The sequence below is a fragment of the Chanos chanos genome, chromosome 8 (assembly GCF_902362185.1).
Source record: "Chanos chanos chromosome 8, fChaCha1.1, whole genome shotgun sequence".
Lineage (NCBI taxonomy): Eukaryota > Metazoa > Chordata > Actinopteri > Gonorynchiformes > Chanidae > Chanos > Chanos chanos.
In genome coordinates this window covers 18,990,259-19,015,506 of record NC_044502.1, presented here as the reverse complement: position 1 = coordinate 19,015,506, position 25,248 = coordinate 18,990,259, and the positions used below count along the sequence as shown (strand labels likewise).

At 43.2% G+C, this 25,248-nt stretch overlaps 2 protein-coding genes across 2 annotated transcripts; both read right to left on the bottom strand.

Moving 5' to 3' along the window:
• ier2a (immediate early response 2a) lies at nt 1–1,317 on the bottom strand. The gene has a single exon (XM_030782150.1). The coding sequence runs from the start codon at nt 1,239–1,241 to the stop codon at nt 651–653; it is 591 nt and encodes a 196-aa protein (XP_030638010.1). The 5' UTR covers nt 1,242–1,317; the 3' UTR covers nt 1–650.
• An 8,125-nt stretch (nt 1,318–9,442) lies between these two features.
• Nucleotides 9,443–18,620, bottom strand: nacc1a (nucleus accumbens associated 1, BEN and BTB (POZ) domain containing a). The gene is made up of 6 exons (XM_030781917.1): nt 18,573–18,620; nt 14,643–15,666; nt 13,072–13,239; nt 11,105–11,210; nt 10,660–10,757; nt 9,443–9,821 (listed from the first exon to the last, which is right to left on the bottom strand). The coding sequence occupies exons 2-6, from the start codon at nt 15,634–15,636 to the stop codon at nt 9,517–9,519; spliced, it is 1,671 nt and encodes a 556-aa protein (XP_030637777.1). The 5' UTR covers nt 15,637–15,666; nt 18,573–18,620; the 3' UTR covers nt 9,443–9,516.
• Nucleotides 18,621–25,248: the final 6,628 nt, after the last annotated feature.

The window sequence follows — 25,248 nt, the reverse complement described above, 5'->3', positions numbered from 1 at the left end:
TATGTTTTATTATACAATTTTTATTATACAAAAGTGAGGTAGTTTATGACACTGGAACATTTTGGTCTTTGACATTGGAGTTTACACACTCTAACAAAGCCAACTATGCACAGATATCACAGATTCATTTTGTTTTGATTACTGAATCAAGACATAACAAACAGATAATTCACAATTAACAATGAATCAAAAGTCCACTCTGCCCATCATGGAGAGAGCGCTGGGTCCCGTTTGCTTCGCTCAGGCAACCATTATTGCCAGGCGAGCGTCTCCGCTTGAGACATTCCCATGTGGAACTTAACGATTTCTGATCGTTTAGTCACCACTCATCATTACAGGAACAACAGCATGAGTCAATAATCGCACGAACTCTTCCAAACTGAGTATCCGGGCTTTCCAGTCACGTGTGGTTGACGGTCATTGCATACCTGCCGTTTTGTCAACACAGCTGTTGCCAGAATTGACCTATTTTATTCTCGGATGGTCTCGTGCTATCAAGGTGTTAGTTTAGCTGACTCAACAGACTGCAAACCCGTGCGTTTGTTCCACATCAGTAACCCACAAGCCTGGCATTGTATAGCGCGACTGTGCGTAAAGTTCGTTTCATGCGCTCTGAAAACTTAATTTCCAGATCCCTTCAGTCTACCCATTCAACACGTTACGAGAGTCCTTGGCGTAATTGTAGTTGTAAGGCTTTCCAGGGTTCGACAGCTGTTTCCAGAATTAGTCCGTAATGTAGAGCTCTGAAGAATACGCCTGACCTCTCCCGCTTCCATTTTCGCTTTCTTGCAAGGCAGAAAGTCGGGCTCTGATGTTGTTTTGCCACGTCTCTTTCTAGAGTTCTGGTCTAGTCTGCTGGGACTGCGATTCTCTTTGTCCGATTGGATCTCACCAAGACCACCCGAATGTGGGTCATTCTCATGTCCAGACCTCTGACCGCTTTCAACAGACTGTGTCGGCAGTTCACTGTATGACGTAGGCGCCTCTGAGTCTTTTGTGCCGGTTGTGTCCATTGCTTCGTCTGTCCGTGGGGACTTCTCTTGGACACCTGGCGAACTGCCAGACAGACTCTCATTTTCGCATGGCAGACGGACAGAGTGGTAGATGTCCCTGGCAGATTTCATCACAAGCGTTAGCAACAGACTCCGATGGAGTCGAAGTCCACCGCGCTGGGTGCGAGAGCTGTACATTTTCCCCAAAGCCTGAATCATAATTTGCTTGGCCTCCTCTGCCACGTCCATTGTTCTGTCCTCGATTATTCTACGGTATATATTCGTACTTTTGTTTTGTTTTTCTTTTTGTTTGTCTGCACCAGTTTTACCTATGCACACCGTACACTCAAACGAGTAAACAGTAGCCAGAGTAGGGCGGTATATATATAGTACTCGTGACGTTGGCTTGGTGACTGAGGCCCGGACTCCTCCTCAGACTCCGCCCATCGCATATCCTTTAATAACCCTTTAAACACAAGACGTGTCTGGACAACTCTTTTTCACCTTTCCTTTCCCGTATTAACAATGGCAGGCTTTACATGGCGATAACCGTTTTTATCTACCACTGGTGACATCCTTCAATACAACCGTGTGTTTATGGAATTGTAATTGAGCCTAAAATTCATTCGTTTTATCTGTAATACTGACAATTCTCAGATTCTGTAACATTTGTTTTTATCAAGTACCACAAAAGTTTTAACTCCTCAGACGAAAATTTAAACTAACAACCGAGTCTAAAATCTGACAGTGTAATATGTATAATGAAAAACATTTTAATAAGCCTATTGTGCCAACCACTAGACTACTACTATTGCTAGTATTACTTCTACTACTACCACTTCTACTGCTACTAGACGCCTGCTTTTACTAGGCCACTACTTGCCTAAGTATCTTTGTGTAGTGTCATTCACGTGGGTATTTTTTCTCAGTGCTTGAAAGCCCATACATGGTACTTCCGACAGCAAGAATCTTTCCGTGGAAAACCCGTGAGAGGGTTTACTTCCTGTTTCCATATTTAGAACAAGCCTTTCGTCATCTGAAACGCCCTAATATGGTGTTGACCCACAGCGCGTCAAGCTTCCTCTGCTCGTGAGCGAGTATCTTGAGTGCTCTTTGCACACTCGCCATGTAAAATTTCGAGCGAAAGAGAAACACAAAGCTCGTATTGGCCAGGCGGAATATTTTGCACAGGCGTTTAACGATTCATTCACCAACATGGTTTATTTTCTGTTTTTTGATATTGTCCGTATCAATGTCGCATTATGGAACACCATAAATGAAGAAGAGAAACATTTGAAGGCACGATTTGGAACAACACCAGTGGTTGAAGTTGCTATATTGTTCCTATTTTATATAGTCTTTAAGTGAATTAGAATATGCTGCTGATGACGTCCCATGCGAGCCCTAAAAATCTGGATTAATTTACATTCTCTTGTTTTAAGAACCCATCCTACACTGTTCAGCAGTTAACTGAAATATCTCTGACTTCATGACATCAACCAAATTCCAGATATGAAGGTTAAAAATGAATTTCAAAAAGCCTTTATGGCTCCTGACAAGGTTACAAAGAAAATAGCCATTGATTACCTTCATAATTAGCTCATAGTGTTTTCACACAGATAGATAGATAGATAGATAGATAGATAGATAGATAGATAGATAGATAGATAGATATCTTCCTCATACACACACACACACACACACATATGTGTGTGTGTGTGTATGTATGTATGTATGCATATATATGTACACATATATATGAGGAGGAACTAGAGAAAACATGGAAGGTGAAAACCATGTTAGTGACAGGAGTACTCGGGGTCCAGAAATCCTAGGATCCCAAAATCCCAGCATGGACAACACTGATCTCAGTCCAGAAGGGCTCAATCACAGGAAGAGTACAACAAAAACCAGGCCACACCCTTTCAACTCCCAGCCCTCTGCTAGGAAAGCCAAGTCTGAGCAGTGTACCACCCTTAGGAACTTAAAGGGTGAGACAGGATATAGTTTAGGTGTTTTTATTGTTTGTTTGAGTTTGGTATTTTATGGACCACATACAGAATACATTGTTCACAAAAGCATACAACATTCCATCCAAATATCTGATCAATGTTAAAATCTCTCTGAGAAGTATACAGAAAAAGTACAAGACTTTTTCTATTCTCGTAAGGCTGTAAAACTGAGACCCCTGAACCCTCTCCATTCAGACCATTTTACAGTCAGTACACTTGTGTGCATACTCACACTAAATTTGATAAAACCAGGTGAAAAAGATTCTGTCCTGTCAGTTATGAGCTATGACATGAGCATGTCATGACTGAGACAGCTTGAGGAAAGCACAAAAGAGAGCGTGAGAAAGAAAAGCAGGTTTGTTCTCTCCTGTTAATAACTTCATGACTGTGTCACATGTGCCGAGTTTAAGGCCTTGAAGTAGACGCCGACTATAAACATGGTCTGACGTTCTTCACAGCGCTGCGCTCGCTACACGCGTGAACCTACTCACAACGGCAGTGCAAACAACGCTGAGGACTGTATTTGCACAGTGAATAGCTTTACTTTTTCTGGTCTTTCTGTTTTTCAAAGGAAAGGAAATGTAAAGAACATTCAGAGGCATGGTTCCCACTCGCACATGCTTTGGTGTGTTTCCGCACGACTCCGCCAAAGGGCCAGCTGTGAGCAGCATTCTGTCATAGCCTGTCTGAAAAGGCTGTGTGTGTGGAGACAAACCTTGTCACACAGTGGACCTAATCAAGCCTTTATACTTAGCTCTCACAACAGTTAAACAGGTACACAGTCATATGTGGTTCAATGTTATTATGAAAGACATTGATGTACAAATAAACACCACGTTTTTGGTTTCAAGTCCGTGAGGAGTAAACTTGTGGTCATTTCAGGGAAAAACACCCCAAAAAACACAGAGTGGAAATGAAACAGAAGTGGAAATTTATGTGCATGTTGTTATCTGTCGATCTCTTCTCCATTGAAATGACTTGTATGCAAACATATTGAAATCTACCGCATTGTTTCCCCAGCTCTCCTGTATTTAAGCTGGGACAAAAGATTGCTTAGTTGGCTCAAGAGTTGATGCTGGAAAACACTAACTTTGCAATGGTTCAGTGACAGTCAATTCAAACATAAAAGAATTCAAACAGACAAACTTTGTTACAAACCTTTTTATTAAGATATCCAGATGTATCCTTATCCTGACATTTTTTCTCTTTCTTTCTATTTATTTATTTATTTTTTTACAGTAGTTAATGTGCAATTACCTCAGATAATATTTGGGTCACAGTTAGGGAATTCACAAAGTTGTTGGCACTTTTGAACACAGAGTGAAACTGAATGAGCACTGGTGTTACAGGGTCACGGTATGGCTAGGGTGGGGCAGGGCGGGGCGGGGCACCTCAGCAAACGGTGCTGCTTCCCAACAAGCTTTTTCAGGGTTACAACTCATGCTGTGAGTGTACTACTAACAATCAAATTTCGTTAGTGCTCCTATAGATAATATACAATATGTATACTATATGTATGTATGTATGTATGTATGTATGTGTGTGTGTGTGTGTGTGTGTGTGTGTGTGTGTGTGTGTGTGTATGTGTATATTTATATATATATATATATATATATATATATATATATATATATATATATATATATATATATATATATATATTTCATGTATATGTTCATATGAAGTGAAATTTGGGCCTGTTGACCACACAACACACCAGACACTTTGAGTCTTAAAAAAAAAAAAAAATTACAAACCCCAGTTTATCAGTCCATATGAAAATGTGTGCATGTTTACACAAGCAACTTATTTTGATCCACTTCTGCTGAAAACATATCCCCCATCAAAAAGAAAAAAAAGAAAGAAAGAACAACAGAAAACCGGTTTCCTGTACTGAATGTGACAGCTCCTCTGTGAAGTGGTGTTTGGAGACAGAGTGTTGACTGACAGCAGGGACAGGTAGGTTCTACACAGCCTCACACACATGATCTGAGCGTGCTCAGTGGCATGGTGAATCTTCACAAAGGGGTGTGTGCAAAGCTGGAGTTGGAAAAAGGGTTTAGGCTTTAGGGTTTGAAGGATCTGGATGTTACACACAGACCAAAGCCCCAGATGATCTACACCAACATGTTTAGAGATGGGCAACAGACTGTGTTAAAGAGAAACATCATCCACTGACTAACACACCACTCCATATCTCTTTTGTGTTTTTCTTCCACTATGCCAACAGGGCACACAATACACTGATACGCTGTCACTCTAGACGCCTGCAGCAGAGAGAAGCAGGGAAACGAAGCTTGCTAAAACACAAACAGCACCTTTGCAGAAGTAAATATTCACTCATGTCTGTGTGTGCATGCTAGTGTCTGCAGCCTGCCTGTACTCCACACACACTCACTTCAAGGTGCCAGTGCATAAGTCCACTTCCATGGACCTCTTAAAGGTGCTTAACTCCTACAGCGAGAGCAGGCAAGGTGCAAGAAAAAAAAGAAACGAGAACACCACACACACACACACACACACACACACACAGACAGATGGCCCTGTCTCCTCTCTGGTCCCTTCACTCACACTTTTGACACCACGCACGGTCCACCATGCTCTGGGGAGCACTTTGTTTCATGTATTTATTTAATTTATTTTAATAAGGGAAGGATATCACAGTAATCAAAATAACATCAAGCTGATGTAAAACAAAATAAAACCTTTAGAAATCTCTTCGGTGACTTATCGTTTAAGCTCTTCGCCAACAGTTATACATAACTCTAAGATCATACGCCGCCATCTGGTGTTGACAGCGTGTAGTGCATTTTAGCTGCAGTACCACAATGTGGACAGTAGGTGGCGAAAAGATTAACTACATCACAATTTCATTCTGTGCAAGCAAAATGGACGCCAAATTGGCATAAGCACAGCCTCCGTGAGATCAAACATGAGCCGATGTGCTCCGTGTTCTCCTCCTCTGAGGCCAGTTCTTTACTGAACATTCTCTCTGCGCAGGGCAGCCAGCCCTGTCTGAATGACGCCCAAAAAAGGCCATAAACTACAGACCTATACTCACCACGCATCCTGATGTTAGCAGAGCTGTTTCCCAACCAACCAACTCACACACTCAGCACTGCCAGAACTCAATGGATACATCCTTTTCTTAACAAAATAACTCGACAATAGGACTTGGCAACATAACTCATCTTGAATTAGTAGTATTTTAAGGTCAATACAGTACATAAAATATGCTCTGGTTTTAAGGTCAAAAAGAGAAAAATGAGCATAAAAATGAAAGATATGAACAGAGAAATCTGGAAGTTTGTGATGACCTGTGATGACCTCTTTCAGAGCCATACCCCCCCCCATATTTCACTGCTCTGAGAACACAAACTCAGGGAGAAGAAATAAGACAGTACTCAGGAGCAGAGGACATGTTTAGGCTTCATTCAGCCCTTTCTCACTAAACAACTACTACTTACTTTACAAACATACAACCCCCCCCCCCCCCCCCCCCTCTCTCTCTCTCTCTCACTCTCAATTATGATGCTTCTAGGAAGTGAACAAGAGCAAAATGTCCCCTCTCTCTCTGAAGACAGAGTTACACAGGGTCTCCCAAACCCAGTCCCGGTTGGCTAAAGTCCTGCTGGTTTCCACTGTTACCAAACATTGTGGTCTCTGATTGGCTGAGGAGGACACACACCTGATTCTCAGGTTCCATGGAGGGAAAAAAAAAAAAAAGACCTGTCTGTAATTATGAGGTGACAGGAGGAAAAAACGGCAGGACATTAGTCTTCCAGCCATGGATCTGGAGAACTGAGGACCACGACATGACCCCTGGCTGGTTAAGACCCAGTCAAGGCCAGTGCACTTACTCTGCACTCTGGCTAGTTCCACAAGCTAAAGACATACAGAGAGCCAGCGTCAACATCTTAGTCATCTGGTTAAAAGGGAAAAAAAACTGAAGAACAGAATGAAAAGGTGAAATGACAGACATTTTGAACACCAAATAACTAAAGAATCATTTTAATATGTACACCTGGAATCAGCTGGATTCAACATAAGAGACTCAGCCCTACTTTGGTCATCACGCTGAAACACACAGACACACAGACACACACACACACTTTCCTCTGCATTAGTCCATAAACCATCACTTTATACAAGAAGGTGCGCAGTCCAACCCTTTCCTCTATTAAAAAGGTGCTCTTAGCACTATATCAGTCTATGAAGGTGCACAAAGCTTTGTCTCTAAAAATCTAAAGAAAGATACACATATCAAGTTTCTGTATCCTAGGAGAGGGCACGTGGTCCAATCAAGGACAGGCATGTACAAACACACACGCACGCATACACACAAGCACCAACATAAACATATATACCAACACAAACTAACACACACACACACACACACACACAGCTCTACTATACAAAAAACTAATGTAGTTCTGTCGGGTGTAGCTTTGCTCTCTGGGCATCCTGGCTGCACTGTGACTGTTAGTGTCTGTTTAAAGACGTGAACAACCACTCGCTGAGACGGGACTGAAACCATATTCAAATCCAAATGAACATTTAACCAGAGGCTGCTATGCAAATGGCTCTGATGTGTCTTCACTGGAGAACTTCAGCCTGTAAAGTTCCCAGCTGGCCTTAGCCCAAACTGCCTAAGCACATGCACGCACACACATGCGCGTGCGCGCACACACACACACACAGCATTTAATCCACGGATCAACACGTCACCCACTTGCAAACACACAGGGCCAACTATGTGCGAGGAATGTACCCAGATGGTTCCACACACACACACACACACACACACACACCCACCTAAACACACACACACAGACAACGACATGCCTATCTAAACACATACACACACACAGCTGCCCAAACAGGGGCATACATGGAGGGGTTTCGTGAGACAGCCAACTTTTTCTCCTGGGACACAGTAAATGTTGGCCCTCCTACAACACACACACACACACACACACACACACACACACACACACAGAGTGAGGCACTCCTCCCCCAAGCTGTGTGAGGGAATGTGTGTGTTTGTGGACCCTCTGCAGGTCACAAATTAACAGGATCTTGTCTCGTCAAAAGAAAAAAAAAAAAAAAAAGACACTGTTCACTTTCTAATGTTACAGACCCATCTTTTAGCCACTTTTTTTTAACAACACTAGCAAGTACATTTCATTTATTCTTTCTTTCTTTCATGGTTCTGAATAAAGTCAGGCTTGGAAACCTAAAAGATAAGAGTCTTAAAGAGTCAGTGGGTGTGAAAAGCAGGGACAAACATCAGTCATATTTAAACAGGGTCATGTAAGAGAAGCAACTGTCTCTCTCACAGACACACACACACACACACACACACACACACACACACACGCAGCCAGCCAGAGTGCACCGATCCTCACAAGACGCCATTTCAATAGGCAAAAATATTCTTTTCCTCCTCTCCTCTCTCAGTATTCACTTTACAATCCTCCCATAGCAAGACTTTACTTCCCAAACATTCCAGTCAGTAAGAAAAAAAAAAAAAAGAAAAAAAGAAAGGAAAAAAAGAAGAGATTTTAAAACAATCCCTCTCTTTTTGCACACCCACTCAAGGTGTGAGTAGATAAATATGTTTTTTTTTGTTTTTTAAATATGTCAAACATTTCTGTCCACTTTGTTTTTTTTCCCCCCTCGACCATTGCGTCTTCTCGGAATCCCAGACATGTTACACACAGAGAGACAGGAACTCTTTTACTAAGAAGGGGGAAAGAGAGGGAAGAAATGAGAAAGAACAGTTAAGAGGACAGAGGATAACTTTTGATTCCTGTATTACTGGAGAAGAACAGGTCTCTCTATTTAAGAACGACAAACAGAGAGAGAGAGATGGGCAGGACACGACATCCACTCCGTATTCTTACTCTCTCTGCTTTACTCTCTCTACTGCTCTTCATATCAGCGCTGTTACTCTCTCTCTCTCTCTTTTCTTTTTTCTCTCTCTTAAGACTAATACAATCTTGTCAGTCTTCCTCAGCCAGACATCACTGGCGTTTACATTCAGAATCAATTCAGTCTGCTCAGGGAGTCTCAGTCTCCTGTGCGGAGTATGCGTGAGATATGACAAACCATTTCAGACTGTCATTCACCGTGAACAGAGGGAACTGCAGTGCATGGAGACCAGGGGATTGGTGGTGATGCTGAGGGGGACATCTGTGCAAAAACAGGGGGCAAGGTTATTCAGTTTAAAGAAAAAACGGGAAAAAAAAAGATAGAGAAAGAAGCAAAGCTTTCCCTGTCTTCTCAAACCCTTGATGCTCTGCCTTAGTCTGTCTTGCTTTATACTGTGCTCCTCGTTCCTCCACCATTACAGCCCTCATGGATGCTAGGCAGAAGCAGCCGAGCCAAGAGCAGAGCAGTGGGGTGGAATGATGGATGTGAGTAGGGCAGGAAAAAAAAAAAAAAAAAAAGGCTGGGGGGGTGGGGGTCAGGCCAGAGCAAGTGGCTTTTCTTCCATCTGGGCCACTGCACTAAAACAAAGCGCCGCCGTCACCACCCACGCCCTGCAGGGATTCGCCGGTGGAGCCGTCCGTCTCCACAGAGGCCCCGCCCTCCAGGCTGGGCGTGTCGAAGCCATGCTCGGATCCCAGGCCGTCTCCCTCCAGTTTGACGCCCTCGGGCAGGAAGCTGGCGTAGGCGTCGCTTTCGGCCATCAGCAGCTTGAGTTTGGGGATCCAGCTCTTGCGGACGACCCGTCGAGCGTTGGTGCACATGTCTGCCGCGATGGCGTTCATTTCACTCTCCTTGAAACTGGTGGCGAAGTTCTGACAGTAAACTATGGGGAGAGCAGTAGAAAGGCACTGATTTAATGACACACTTTAAGACTCATTAAGAACAACCAACTCTTGAAACGCTATCCAAAATCAGCACATCTTTAAGAACACATCACACACAGAATATAGGGTAGAGTTATGTGCAATATCAGTGCTTATCCAGTTAAAGTTTTTTCTCTGTGTGACCCTATTGCAGGCTAATGTCCACAGGCTGTGTGGCTGTTTTAGGGCCAGTACACTGAGCCCTGGTCCTGTTTTAGGGCCAGTGCACTGAGCCCTGGTCCTATTTTAGGGCCGGTACACTGAGCCTTGGTCCTGTTTTAGGGCCGGTACACTGAGCCCTGGTCCTGTTTTAGGGCCGGTACACTGAGCCCTGGTCCTGTTTTAGGGCCGGTACACTGAGCCCTGGTCCTGTTTTAGGGCCAGTGCACTGAGCCCTGGTCCTGTTTTAGGGCCAGTGCACTGAGCCCTGGTCCTGTTTTAGGGCCGGTGCACTGAGCCCTGGTCCTGTTTAAGGGCCGGTGCACTGAGCCCTGGTCCTGTTTAAGGGCCAGAACTCTGAGCCCTGGTCCTGTTTAAGGGCCAGAACTCTGAGCCCTGGTCCTGTTTAAGGGCCAGAACTCTGAGCCCTGGTCCTGTTTAAGGGCCAGAACTCTGAGCCCTGGTCCTGTTTAAGGGCCAGAACTCTGAGCCCTGGTCCTGTTTAAGGGCCAGAACTCTGAGCCCTGGTCCTGTTTAAGGGCCAGAACTCTGAGCCCTGGTCCTGTTTAAGGGCCAGAACTCTGAGCCCTGGTCCTGTTGTGAGTGTTTGCAGCGCTGTGTTCAGGCCCTGTCACTCACACTTGACGGCATGCAGGACTCTGCTGTCCAGGGGTTTGCGGCTGGGATCATTAGTGGAGGAACGAATGCCCGTCCCACAGCTGTTTGCCAGAGTGCTCCTGACAGAGAGAGAGAGAGAGAGAGAGAGAGAGAGAGAACAGGAGGGTATGAGAAAGGGGGAGAAAAAGAGAGGTAGATAGGAAGAGGAAGAGAAAGACAGATAGCATGTAGAGTAGTGGGTGAGTGAGTGAGAATGAGAGAGAGAGTGTGAGAATTACGCAACCACAGTTGTAAGTTTACCATTAGGGGAAAAAACCCACAGAAACTGGCAATAGCATAGTTAATCAATGACAATCAATTAAGAATGGAAAAATGGTTTACATTAGCAGAAGAAACACAGGAGACACATGCTTTTTTCCCTGCTTGTTTAAGTAAAGAAATACATTGACGGTAGGAGTATGCTCACCTGTCAAAAAAGGCAGCCAGTAGTCTCCTGAGGAGAACTTTGTGTCTGGTCCCTGCACTCACATGGCAGTTCATCAGCTGTGCTCTGGAGATGAACACACCGGTGCCTGTCCGGAACAATCCACACCACAACACTACACATTACCACTTCATCCTGCTCACAAACACATAGCTGACAACACAGAGCTGCTCAGTACATTTATGTATGGTGGAAAGTAGCTGCTTTCTGACTCTCTACAATCAAAACTTTGTTTGTCGAGAGAAAGGAGAAAAATGTGACCTTGTTTTGGGAAAACTACGAAATTTTTACAGGATGTTTTGTTTGTAGTCCTGTTCTCCCATAAAACTTGTATACAGATGTCCTCAGAAAAAAATTTAGCCCAGAGAAATAGCAAAACCCTCCTGCTGAGGAAATGGAAGAATTTGTATCAAAATGAATGTGGTGATTTTAAAATCACATAATGTTTTTATTGCAACCCTGATAGCTGACTGAGAGTGACATGAAGGGTATATGACAAGTGTAGCGTCTTTTTCCGTCTTGTTTTGCTAGGTGAAACACAATCTAACAATGATAGTATAATTAGCCACCAAAGGTGACTTAATCATTTATGCACAGCTATATGGTACCACTAACAACAGTTTTAACAAGGTAAAAGGATGGTTTTAAATTTTTATTAGGTATGTGGTAGTAAAATTATGTTTAAACAGAGTAAATAACCTCTACTCTAGCTTTCTAAAACTTATTTAGTGAGAAAAAGTTCATTTTTAAAAAAGTTTGTGTCAATATGTAAGTAAAAATCAAACAGTGAAGTACACTCAGGCAAGAAAATTTCAATAATTAGTAATTCATCAGTGAACACTCAAACTCCCACTCCTTGCTATGTGTGTTCGAAACACGTTTCTACCTCAAGTTCAATAATTAAACTGTAAACTGAGAGACTGCTTTGCATAAACAACGTAAAAAGTCCCTCATTACCATTTTAAAAACAAGTGTGATGGAGTATGGGGTTTTAAATGTGAACATGTTTATCTCCTAAAACCAGGAGTCGCTCGCTGATTTTAAAGTCACGTAGCTCAACACCCCATTATAAATGTTAATTTCAAAAAATGTTGGAGCATGTACTGACATACACGATGCTTTTGAAAGAATAAAAATCATAACTCAATGACATATCAGGCCGTGACTAAATGTCCACCATCAGCTATCCATTTAATATAACCACATCAGTATAACAAAGCAACCCTAAATTCAGTCAGGTTAAAGCCACACCCTACAGTACAGAGGGTGAAAAATCCGCCATAGTCCCCGTAAGACAGAGAGGGACTGGCTCTCCTCTCCTCACACTGTCAGCCTGGACTCGCCCAACTCATCTGTCACTCAGACAAAGCACACTGAGAAACCCCGGCCCATTGACCAGGCTGAGTCATCCTGCACTCTGCTATATTCACTCTTCTGTATCATATACAAACACAAGCATGTTCCATCCAGTCCCCCTGTCTTTAGACGCCACTGTACTGACACTCTGGGTCTGTGGTAAAGCCCTCGCTCTCTCACAGAGGAATGCAACTGGCCAGTCATAAATACATGATCAGGAGCTATTTAAAACACGCATACACACATTATGCACATTATTTATACATACACACACACAAATTTCGTGTGTGTGTATATATATATCATATACACACACATATACACACACACATATACAGAAGGGGCAATCATAAATACATGATCAAGAGCTATTTAAAACACGCATACACACATTATTTATACATACACGCACACACGCACTCAATACTCATAAAGAACTACACATAGTAATACTGTTGTCCTCCACAGCTCCCCCAATGATGGCAACTTTACAACACTGAGAAGGGACTGTTTCTGAGCGGCTGTGCAGCAGAGTTTTCTACAGGTGAGAGGAATACCGAGTGTTTTTCGCGAATGGGAGTTTAACGGCTGACCTGAGACCAGCTCCAGTTTCTCGGCAGGGTCGCCCTCCTCATAGAGTTTGGGGTGGCAGCGGTTGCCAATCTGAGCAATGAGTTCGGCAGGCAGAGAGGCCAGGTCCTGCTTCCCCCTCATCCTTCTGGACTCAGAGTGGTCTGGAAGAGCCTCCACACGCTCCCCAGCTAGAGAAAGAGAAGACAAGGAAAGGGTTTAACAGAGAGAGAGAGAGAGAGAGAGAGAGAGAGAGAGAGAGAGAGAGGAATTCATCAGGACAGAATCTTTCATGTGATTGAAATGATACTACATATCTCAACCTGAGTTGAAGCGGAAGCTCATTCAGTGTGTATGGGCTCTCAGAAATGTTGGGAAAGATCTCTCCGCATTGAAAGGCTGATGATTTTATTGTGTGTGAAGTACCACATGAAGCACTCACATGCACAGAGACACACAGTAAATGTACCTTAAAGATAGCTGATCCTTATAAAACAATCAACAAGTTAAAGCATTGTCTCAACAGAGGTGGAGTACATACGCTAATTAACAAGAAGTCAATTTTGCCTCAGACGGTAATATTTTACCGTGGCCGCTATGTAATTTGGAGATTGTTGTCACCATGGTTAAAAAAAAATCACGAAAAATTAAATGAAAATGTGAAAAATAATCATTTAAAAAAAAAAGTCTTCAAAAATGTCTGCCTTGACACTCTTTCAGGCAGACCACCACAATAAACACACACTCTTCAAACACAGGAGTCATGATCGTGAGTCATGACATCATCATGTTGCTATCCAAAGCCCCCCCCCAGGCAAGCCATCAAATAACTTCGGCGCAACTTGTGAGAAATAAATGTTGCTTACAGGGAAAAGAACCATATGGATGTAACCCTAGAGCTCTACTGTTGTGGTTGTTATATGCATTTAACCTGGGTTTTTCCTCATAACACTGGGTTTGCTATCGACTAAGGAGACAAAGCGAGCATACTGAATAGACTGATATGCCAGGCAATGAGTAGCACGGACTAGATCAAGCCAAATTTCTGTTCTAAATTACAGTTACTGATGACTGCCAGGTACATTAGCCTGGAGGGTAACATAAACAGCATGAACTAATTACCGTTAATGTTACGTAGTCCACATATGGATATTTACGCTAAACTAGTTCACCATTTGTGCTAGCCATAAATTAGAGATCAAGTATCACTGAGTTAAACTACAAATACCAGCATTTCAAATGGGTACTAAAGTGGCTCTGGCAGGTTGTGTGTGTGTGTCGGCGAGTCTGTTAAGAGTACATTAAGGAAAATGTTGAAAACTCTCAATAAACACATCACGTGTTAGCTAGGTGAGCGTTTTGGCATTATAACATGCCACCAAACTTCGGAACAAAACAACTCCAGAGGAAACACACAGTTACTTTCATTACATACAAATACTTCTCCTGCTTTTGGTGCTCTCAGGACGAAGAGAAAAGACAGAAGCTCTGGTCTTACGCTATTCCACACTAGTATGCAATCACTATATCGGTGACTGCACTATTGTTTGTCCCTTCTCTAACCGTAATGTTTTCTCACCCGCTCTGGACCCACCTGCAGCTCCCACATTGAGCATGCTGTACATCGTGTACATGTTACAGATCTGACGGTACTGCTCCTCCGTGCCATCCTCTGTCACTTCTTCCTCCTCTTCATCGTCGTGGTAAGATATGGGCGAGTCACTGGCATAAGCGCTCATGGTGCCAGGGCTGGTACCCTCAGGGGTGGCATTGCTGGTGCCATTACCGTTGGTACCGCTGCTGCTGCCACTACTCAATCCAAGGCCCAGTCCAATGCCACCCTGCAACTGAATGGCACTGCTCCGTGTAGTTTCCTGGGAGTAACGGGCTGCCTTCCTCATGCTTCCTCCTCCTGAACCTCCCGATCCACTACCTCCCTCCCTGTTACCTCCCTCCCACAGCCGCTTGGCCACTGGGGTGCATACCACCGAGTAAGGGGATGCGTCCGGCTGCTCTGTCTTCACTCGTGAAACCAAGGGCAACGGGGTCAGGCAAGAGGCTGGCCGGCTCGTCGCTGTGGCAACGACCCCCGCTCCTCCTCCTCCGCTAGTTCCTGCGCCCGCGGCCCCCGTCTGTGTGACAGGGCTCTGGGGTTCGGACGACGGGGTCTCCTCGGCGTGGAGGCCCTGCGAGTCGCAGCTGGGCGAGCTGACCTTCAAGAAGAACTCTGTTCCCTTCTCCATGATTTGCTGGATCTGCAGGAAGCCGGCAGTGTACATGAGCAGGAACTGGTCACCCACGTTCATGCTGAGCCGGCCCGTGTAGCAGAAGGACAGGATCTGCTGGAAGCTCTGGGGCTGCACGGCCGGCGGGAGCTCCACCACGGGGCTCTTGCTGCCGCTGCTGCTGTTGAAGAGATCACGGAAGTAGGAGCTGCTGGCAGCCAGAACCGCACGGTGGGCCTTAAAGGCATGGCCCTTGACCACCACGGACACATCACAGTACAGCCCCTGCAGACGCTGCTCGTTCAGACACTCCAGAACGTTGTTGCCAAAGTTTGGGATCGCCATCTGAAGGGTCTGAGCCATGGCGCTATGGCCAGCACCACCACAGAAAATCTATGTGAGAGAGAAAGGGGGGAGAGAGAGAGAGAGAGAGAGAGAGAGAGAGAGAGAGAGAGAGAGAGAGAGAGAGAGAGGAGAGTGAGAGAAAGAAACAGAGAGAAAGGGGGTGGAGGAGAAAAAGAGAGAAAGTAGGAGGGGGGGGGGATAGAAACAGAAAGGGGGGAAGAAAGAGAGAGAATTGTCAGCCATAATATCATAATGTAACCCTCAAAATGAACCGAAAATACACAGATGTATCTTTCAATCCTAAATCAGAAAAGCACTTATCACATTGTGTGTCAGGAGTGACCTACTTTTTAAATACATGTTCAGTGGCCAGTCTTACAAATAAATTAACTTTCTCTACGTGATTTGGGTCAAAACTGACGTTGAATAACGGAGGTAATATCTAATCTCAGGAACTAAATCTCAATAATGGAGACAAGCCTCATGTGTAAGCTCGTCAGGGGCCAGGAAAGGATGCTTCACACAGGAGACTTACATAAGTATGACAGAGTTATTGTCTATGATGAAAAGGCAAACATAAATAACACCACATACTTCACTGTCAAGAGAAGATCCATGACAATTCCATACAGTTTGCCACAAGTAGACATGTTGTGGAGTCTGAGTGTGTGTTGTGAATGAGTGAAGGATGAAGGGAAAATGTGAAAGAGTGGCAATTCACTGAGCACTACAGTGGAGAGTGAACCACACCGGGACTGACAAGGGTTTGAGGTCACAGTTCAACGTAAGAAATGTAGATATAATGGGCTCAGGAGTACACTGCAACTAGCTCCCCCAGTCCTCAATATGACACGGTGAGAAAAACGGTCGTGTGAACTTACTGTGAGTCTGCTCTGTAAAGTTATATATAAAAAGAAAAAGAAAGAAAAAGAAATCAAACACTGTGCACTTGCCTTAGGTCATACTGCCCCTCTCACGCTGTTAAATCATACGCAAGTACAGCCGCTTTACTATACCATATTCAGCAGAGCAATAAAATACTACACAAAAGTTTCAGATCAAGTCTGTTTCACCCTGCCCTAAAAGAAACGATCTGTTACACACGGTGTCCTGAGTTGCCCCACCTTCACGTATTAGCAACAGAAGAATGTGGCCTTTCCACGAGCCCACGTTTAAAGTCGCCGAGGGAGGCAAAGCTTATACGTTGGCTCCATAAACACGAGCAGATCTGATCTCACGCGCTCTCTAGAGTTGGGTTGATTCAAACGGCCCTCAATAGACCTGGTCACTGGCTGTATGTCCTGAGTTGTTTATATAAAATTGTTTGAAATATCAACTGAGCTGTTTTCTTTGATATAAGACCAAAAGCAAACACCGAGGAAAACATTCACATACCATACATTCATAAATGTAGCCTACCGCGAATGCAGGACTTACTTTTATACATGCCAGCTGTGGTGCAACTCAGTCCAGCACATTTGAGATAAGACAAATAATTTCACTTCATTTCAACAGCCCTGCAGCACTAAAAGAAGTACCCTCTTTGTCTGTCCCAAGCTCTCTTTGTAACTCTCTCACACACTCATCTCACACACACGCACACACAAGACAAAATGGCCTGTTTACAGTGCGCCAAAGAGCTGTGGCAAACATACAAACGAAGAGGCCCGGAGTTTATTTAAGAAGTTTTAGGAAGGAAAGATGTGTGGGAAGGAGCTAGTTACGGTCGTATCAGGGCGAGTTTGTCGCCCCAGGCACATCCATTAAAATAATAATTTAAAAAAAAAAAAAAAAAAAACCCACGAAGAATTAAGTTCTCACGAGCTCAATCTCAGACTGCTGATATTTAAGTAGGAAAAGTATGTCAGCACGGCAACCAGTCAAACCAATAAGCGAATATACAAATGAATTTAAAAGTTATTTTTCAAAAGCAGATGGTGAAAACTTTTCATAAGCCCAATGACATGTAAAAGTTATTTTAAAAAATAATCGCATAACACTCGTTCACCTTTTCAGCCATAGTAAAGAGTTTTTTTCTTTTTCTTTTTTTAAATATATATGGTGAAAATCACCCATCAATGCTGCTAATTTTACCTTTAGTCAATGCCGTGGTCCATGTTGGAGCAAGAAAGATGAATGCACTTTCGCAAACTTTGAAAACCGAAATCTCACACTATATACAACATGGGTGAGAATACTATTACTATATATACTATAGATATACTATAAAGAATACTATTATATATTACTCATGAGCGTTTTACAGGACATTAAAACGAGTCACGGTGTGACCAAGATACTAAATCACACTAAAGCTTTCAAAATACAATGAAAGACTGAGAAAAACTGCCAACCTCTGAGTGACAAGTCCGCTCAATCCTCTGAGAAGCGTTTATGACAATGCGGGAAAAGCGAGCCTGTCGCGGTGGCGGAGCTGACCGTGCCCCGTTGTGTGTCAGTCAATCTATCCGATCGGAGTGCTCCACTGGCACGGGGCGGGGGGCGAAAAGTGATGGCACATAACACAGTTTGAGAAATGCGACACCTACGACCGATCGACCATAAGCACACTTCATAAAGATCAGATCCGAATTAGCTGCATCGCTCAGAAAATCCGACAGAACGGTAGATATGCCAGGCGGAACACATCTGTCGCTGTTGCCCCGTCTATGCCAGTGCATTGCAATGATATGGCTTTCATGATTGGGCCTACTTACAGTATCCAGCGGTAGCTGATAAGCTAACAAGGCACAGCTTAAATTTGGGTTCGTCCCATCGCTGCTTCACGCGATTCAGTCACAAAAAACAAGTGCAACGTTCCGAGACCTCATTTCTAACGTTCGCTTTATTTCCAACGTTAAAATGTGAAATGATAGCCCGTTTTTTGCAGTATTAAAAAATCAGAACTTAGTATTTGCAAAATGAAAAGTGAAATCAGGAATAACCCTCCTCACCTTATATTATTTTACAGACATCAACAGGTCATCCCGGGACAAATGCAGCAACCAGGGGCGAGCCAGACTGAACCAGCGTCTACAGCAGGGGGGGTTGTTAGCTAGACGTCGTTTGTCAAAACGCTGGTTTAACCACTTGTCGCCAGAATACATGAAACAGTTGAAAAACGTTTTCTGATTTTTTTCCAGAAAACACTGAGTATTTAAGAGACTAATCAGAAAAAGTCAATGCCACACAGTCACGTTTTAAATTAGCTAGATACTGCTCTGTAACAGCTGCCCAGCACCAGCATTCAGCCATGATTGTGAGGTCGGCGAAGTGGTTAAAGTTTTTGTTGGCACTGTTCTTGTGTGCCCATCCCCCATCGCACACCTTCCCAAAACAATACACCCGAAAATTCCCAAAACGATCGGATTTCCGCCAAAATGCCAGGACATCCGAGGACAGCGGTTTGCCCGAACATCCTCAGTCTCTTAAACCTTAAATGACCCCGACAGACGGAACTGAAAGTCAAGAAAGCACTCACCCCCTGGAAGCCGTTTCAAAGCCTTTCAATGGTGGAGTCTAAACGTGCTCTCACTCTTGCCTGGTCTCTCGTTGGTAACAGCCATTCATTATGGGAAAAGGCGCGCCGTCGATTGCAGAGCTATCGAGGACAAACTCTTACCCAGCGGGATGCGGAGTGCAGAGTCACCGATCAAGCATACATGACTCCTCTTCGTCATTCAATCGCATGATCATCACAGGCGCAGCCTCAATGCCAGGAGACCCATCCCGCTCTCTGATGTGTTTGCGCATAGGCTGGCGCGGCAACAGCAGGAGCAGCTGCCTTGTTGCTTTATGTGAGCAGTAGAAAAAGTAGGCCATGTGTGTACGTCTAAACATGGACAGGTTAGACCCTCAGAAAGAGCAATGAAAATGCGTCGGATAATGAATTATGACCACACTATTTAACGGGATTTCATGTACATATTTAATCATCTGACGAATTTTATCTGTAGGTTGGTAGATATGTTATATAAACAATGAGTGCTACCAGCTTTGCAAGGTACCGCTCTAATGCTCTAATTCCGTATGTATTCTATATTAAATGGGGTGTAATATTATTACCCCTCAGTTGTTTTTAACAGAAATATAATTATAATAAAAGGTCTGACTGTAGACTTAATAAAGCAAGACCCAAACCAAACATTAACACCGGCACACTTAATATTACTCGTTTAAGAAAAAGTAGGCAATTGTGGTTTTTATTGACCCCTTGTGTGTCCTTAGATTACCTCTGTCAGCCATTTTACCTCTTGCTTTTTCAGCTGAAAAAGTACACTAATGGGCTTCCGTAGACACAGTTGAAACATACCTAGGCAAAAACGGTGGTGTTGTACTAGCTGTATATGATTAGATAATGTTTAAACAGTTAATATTAAATCGATGCAGTATGATGTCAACAACCTCTCTGGCAGAAGACCACGCTATATGTCGTTATTGCTGCTCTCAGCGAATTTTTCTTTCTTTGTGGCATATATTTGTGTATGTCTTAGCATGGTCAAAATCATAGATGGGGAACAAACTGGCTGGTTATTGTGCACGATATTGCTCGCAACTAAAGCAAAGTCAATTTATATGGAAAAATTAAGCGTGTGTCGCGAGTAAATTTAGGAGTCGTCTTTTAAACAGCCTTGTTCAACATATTTAAGCCAACGCACAACCAAGACTTTCAGAGCTAGTCGAAACATCCTGTCCCATATCAGAATTTTCCTTGCACACACATGAGACGGAGACCGGATGCACCTAGCGTAAACTAATAAACCCACAAGCACATTAACGGTCAGATTTAATCTCGACTGAATCGGTGGTTTCTCAAAAACCTTGGATTAAGATCACGCTGAGGCTGTCGCATGTTTTTAATGTCACTGAGACCCTCTTCACCACCTTACATACCTGATGCAACTTCTTCGCTCATTATCAACGTTTTTAGTAGCCTATGGATGTGTGAGTGCGAGGCCCCAGCCAAAATAGGCTGTCATCCAGCGGGGTCCCTAAAACTCGAATAAGGACACTGCCTTCGCACGGTGTGTAATTACTCCTCCCTCAATACTGCATTCCATATATTTGTAGTATTACCTTTCACAAACACACCTGTCCGCACAAATCAGAGCACCTCCTAATGAGCCATTTAGTACGTTGGTTTAACCTCGTGAGTCATGACAGTCTACAGTAAATTTACTTCCATTTTGTGTCCACTTGATTTTTTTTCCGGTGCAGTGAGTATTTATCATGGAAAACATATATTAAACGAAGGCCTGGAATTTATCTTATCTGTCATGTGCGAGTTATTCTGCGTGTCTAAGCAAAGACGGGGGAGGCAGGAACATTTTACATGGAATAAATGTCTTTTTTTTTTTTTTTTTTTTAGATTTTTAACATTTCAAAAGACTGCTGGAGTTGATCTTAAAATCATGAATTATGCTCTCATTTAGATTTTGTACGTTGGTGTAAATCTCCTTGCTGATTTATGCAGCCAGTTTTAAAGTATTAGATTATACTGCCCTCTAGTGATCAATAGCAATTTTACAGCAAAAGTGTCTGAGCAAGGATTTGCGTATGTTCAACACAAAAATACGTATCGTCTACACAATGTATCTCATTTTATATATTCGAAAACAAAAAGAGATCACATGAAATCGTACCGATATACGGCACCCTCAAAACCTAATACATTCAGACAAGGATTTCGCCTATTTTGTTTTTGTTTGTTTTGATTGAGTAATGCTGCCCAGGTTAATAAAACCGAACGTGTCCACAGATTTATGGATCATTACTCACGCAGATATATTTTTTAAGCGTAAGAAATAATAAAGTCATGGTATTTTTGGCACCCAGTGTCTCCTGTCCCACAAAGATGTAAGCAAATTAAGCCCATAATATTAATTATATTAAGTTCATGCGTTTAATTTATGTACCCCCCCCCCCTCCAGCAAGCCATCTCCAATGCACGTCATAGAAATATGACATTAGGGTGTGTGTACACGGGCATTAGCAGACGTGTTTGCCTGTGAGGGAATAAGTATTATCAATTATTATGCTATGCTCTGCCCTTTTACCTTCAGCGACACTGTTTTGAATTTTGAGACATAGATTGAACGTTGACGTATGTGTATGCGTATTTGTGTTGGTAAACTGACAGTCCCACACAGGCAAAAGTTAAATCCACAGTTATGAGTTCAGTCTCTCTCAAAGGACTGAACGTTTGTCACGGAAATGACAAACATAATGATTTCCCAGCTTGATCGGGAGATATGCTGAGAGAGTGAGTGAGTGAGCGAGCGAGAGAGAGGAATTTGTGGTGACAGATGGTGGGGTTGGAGAAGAAGACGAATTCGACAGGAGAAAACAATAAAACACGGACCTAATTGAAAGCGCTTAACGCAGTTAATCGTTCTTACCACTTGGTGGCGACAGTTGCATTGCACATGTGAAGGACTGCGCTCGAGGTGCTATTCAAATAGATTTTAACTTGATGAATGATGACGAGCAGCATGATTAATCTTTATTTTGATATCTTTGAAGATCCTGGCTATCTACCTAGGTCACAATGCTACGAGTGAGAGGCTTTGGAAAGACAACGGTATTGGTTTATGGCACTTTAGGAGCAAACTGAAGTAAAATTATTTGCTTAAGGGCACAACGGCAGTGACCAGAGGAAGGACAGAGACGCTAAAACCAGCTGCTTTCCAATGCTAAATCAACATTGTCTCGCCTGAGGATTCAAACCAACAACCCTCTGGTTCCTGATATGGAGCCATGATCCACTACTAATTAAATAAGCAGCAGCTAATATAATATGTCTGGTGATCGTCTCCTGAAGAAAAAAATAATAAAATTACTGTAAAGTCAACATCAACATGAGTAAAAGCATGTGTATGTAGTCAGATTTCTAAGCCCAAATGGAAAGGATATTGAATGATAATGATTTGCCATAAACACACATATCCCCAAGACCCCAAAGATCGGCTTATCTCAGCTCTGCAGAGCTGCCATCATCTGACAGTATGTATGTAGTTAACGTTTGCAGAATCAAAGACCAAACTCCCACCCGTTCAACAGACAATTATCTCCCCGTTCACAATGGCTGGAAGGGGTCCATTCCCCATCACAGACAGCCCCGCACTCAAACAAAGGAACGCAATTAAGCGTGACAATAAAACATTGGAGGGAATTTAATAGCTGGCAAACAGAGAAGCCATATGGGAACTTGTTGAGAGTCAGAGAGTATCCCTCTTCCATAAAATACAGGCCTGATGATCAGCCAGTCTGGGCTGAACTAAACCTCATAGATACAGGACACATACATGAGTTCACAGTCTATTCCTGGAGCCTGTGGAGCCTGTGTGAGGCATGGTACTTTCTCCTATTGTATCACATACACGCCTCTTACAACCCATGTCTTTTTCTGATATTCTGACTATTTCTTTTAAATTGATTGATAAATGTCTGATGAGTTCAGTTAGAGCACCCTCTGCCTCTTACACCAAACATCCAGATCTGTACGGAACAAACGGAGATGTTCTCTGTTCTCTGAAAAGAAATCTGAAAAAAAAAGAACAACTAGAAATCCAATGGTTTGTCAGCAGCATATAATCTTTCTCCTTTCATAGCTTCTCTTTTATTCATCTCTGCATCATTTATTCATCTCTCTCTCTCTCTCTCTCTCTCTCTCTCTCTCTCTCTCTCTCTCTCTGTTTTCAAAGTGAATTTCAAAGTTTCCATCAGATGCTTAGAGAAGACATCTTCTGAGGACCTCCAGAACATCTTGTTCTTTTTTTTTCTTTTACTTTTCTACAAGCTCTTTCATTCATTCTCTACATAAACACAAATAAACTCTAGATGTCATTGCCTGCGTTTTCTTATATCTCAGTGCATAATGTGTCTGTTGGCACAGTGTTCCCACCAGTAACCCAGTCAGTCTCTCAGTTCCACACCCCTGCACCCCCTGGTAGATATGGAAACCTGGAGAATGACAGAGAAGAGATGGGGAGAGAGAAAGAGATGGAGAGGGAGAGAGTGTCACACAGTGTCTTTTTGCTCTACCTTGGCTTGTTCCTCGTCTCACTTCTGTGCCCTGTTGCCATGGGAACGCAGCTGCAGCACTTGAGTCGTGAGTCGAGAAGGCTAGGAGGTTGCTATTTTGTAAACACTCACATTTCTTTACTGGCTTTCAACGTGTTTCTCATGGCGAAGAGCAGAAACACCCTACCACTGCCATGTGGCATCACACAGTGCAAGTCAATCCGCTCTTCTGTATTCACACACAGATTTTCCCCTTCGCACTGTCATTTCTCTCTAATCACTTAGTTTGCCTTTGTTTATGTTCAGATATCAATACCCCACCACAGCTGCATGGATTCAGGGCAGATACTAACACTGCAGCATCCCTCTCTCTCTCCCTCTCTCTGTCTCTCTTGTTGAGCTGTGAGAAATAATTGGATAAAATGGTGAATTGGCTCGTTTTATCTATCAGACTGCCTTATTGATTCACTCTTGAGACTTTTGCTAATTCTTTCTGAATATGGATTATTATCAGTTACTCTCTCACTCTTTCTCTCTCCTTAGAATGTTAAGCCTGAACAGAAGCAAAGTATCAAAAACAATTTTCAGCAGATTCAAACCATCAAAGCTAAGTAGGAAAAAAGCTGTACAATGCTTGTTGTTGTTTTTACTCAAGATGTCAGTTCACTAGTGAAGAAAATGAGTTTGCTTTTGTATGAATTCAAAAATGGAGAAATCATGACCATGCACTCTCACTGGGACTGGGGAGAGGAGGTGTTAGATGATGATATTTATTATATTTTGACTGACAACTCTCTCACTCTCTCTTTTTCCACCCATAAATCTTCTGTGGTGGTGCTGGCCATAGCCACACTCAGGGCAAACCGAATAGATAGATACATAGTGAAAAGGAGGGTGACTGAGAGTGCAGTGTTAGGTGTGCTGCTCCCTGTGTCACTGTGCCTTTGTGCTGTTTCAGGGACCTTGCTGTCACCGTGGGGTGTCGGTCAGAACACAATCCAAGCATCCAATTTGGATTTTTTATATTTATTAAAATGCACAGCACGACATGAGCACACTTGAACTTACAAAAGGGGGGTTTGGTTGGTATGGCCTGGTGTGGGTGTATGTATATGTGTGTGTGTGGTTGAATCGTCACTGACGCACATCGCATAAACGTAAACTGTCCAGGTTTTGACTTCTTCTCGCCGGAGAGGGGGTTGATCTGACGATCGGGGGGATGTGAGTCTTATATATGCTGACCTGTATCTTTAACCCTATTGGTTGTAAGGTCAGAGGGCAGCCTGGATGGACAGGTCAGCTGGCTAATCCTGACCTGGACGAGAAGTTTATGGGTGCAGTCTTTGGTGTACGTGCAACTTGTTGACTTTGGGGTGCATCGGGGAGAGGGGGAGCTCTGCCAGCTTGATGGAAAAACACAGAACTTGTACAATGCATTGGTTATCTAACATGTTGAAATTGGTAGTGTGAAATATTTAACTGACTGAAAGGACTTGTGTTTAAATAGGAAAAATACTGAGAGGGTTAACTGACTGAATATAGATGGTGATGTTAAATGATTACTTTATGAAATTATGTATGTGTATGTAAATCTGTGTTGTACTTTCC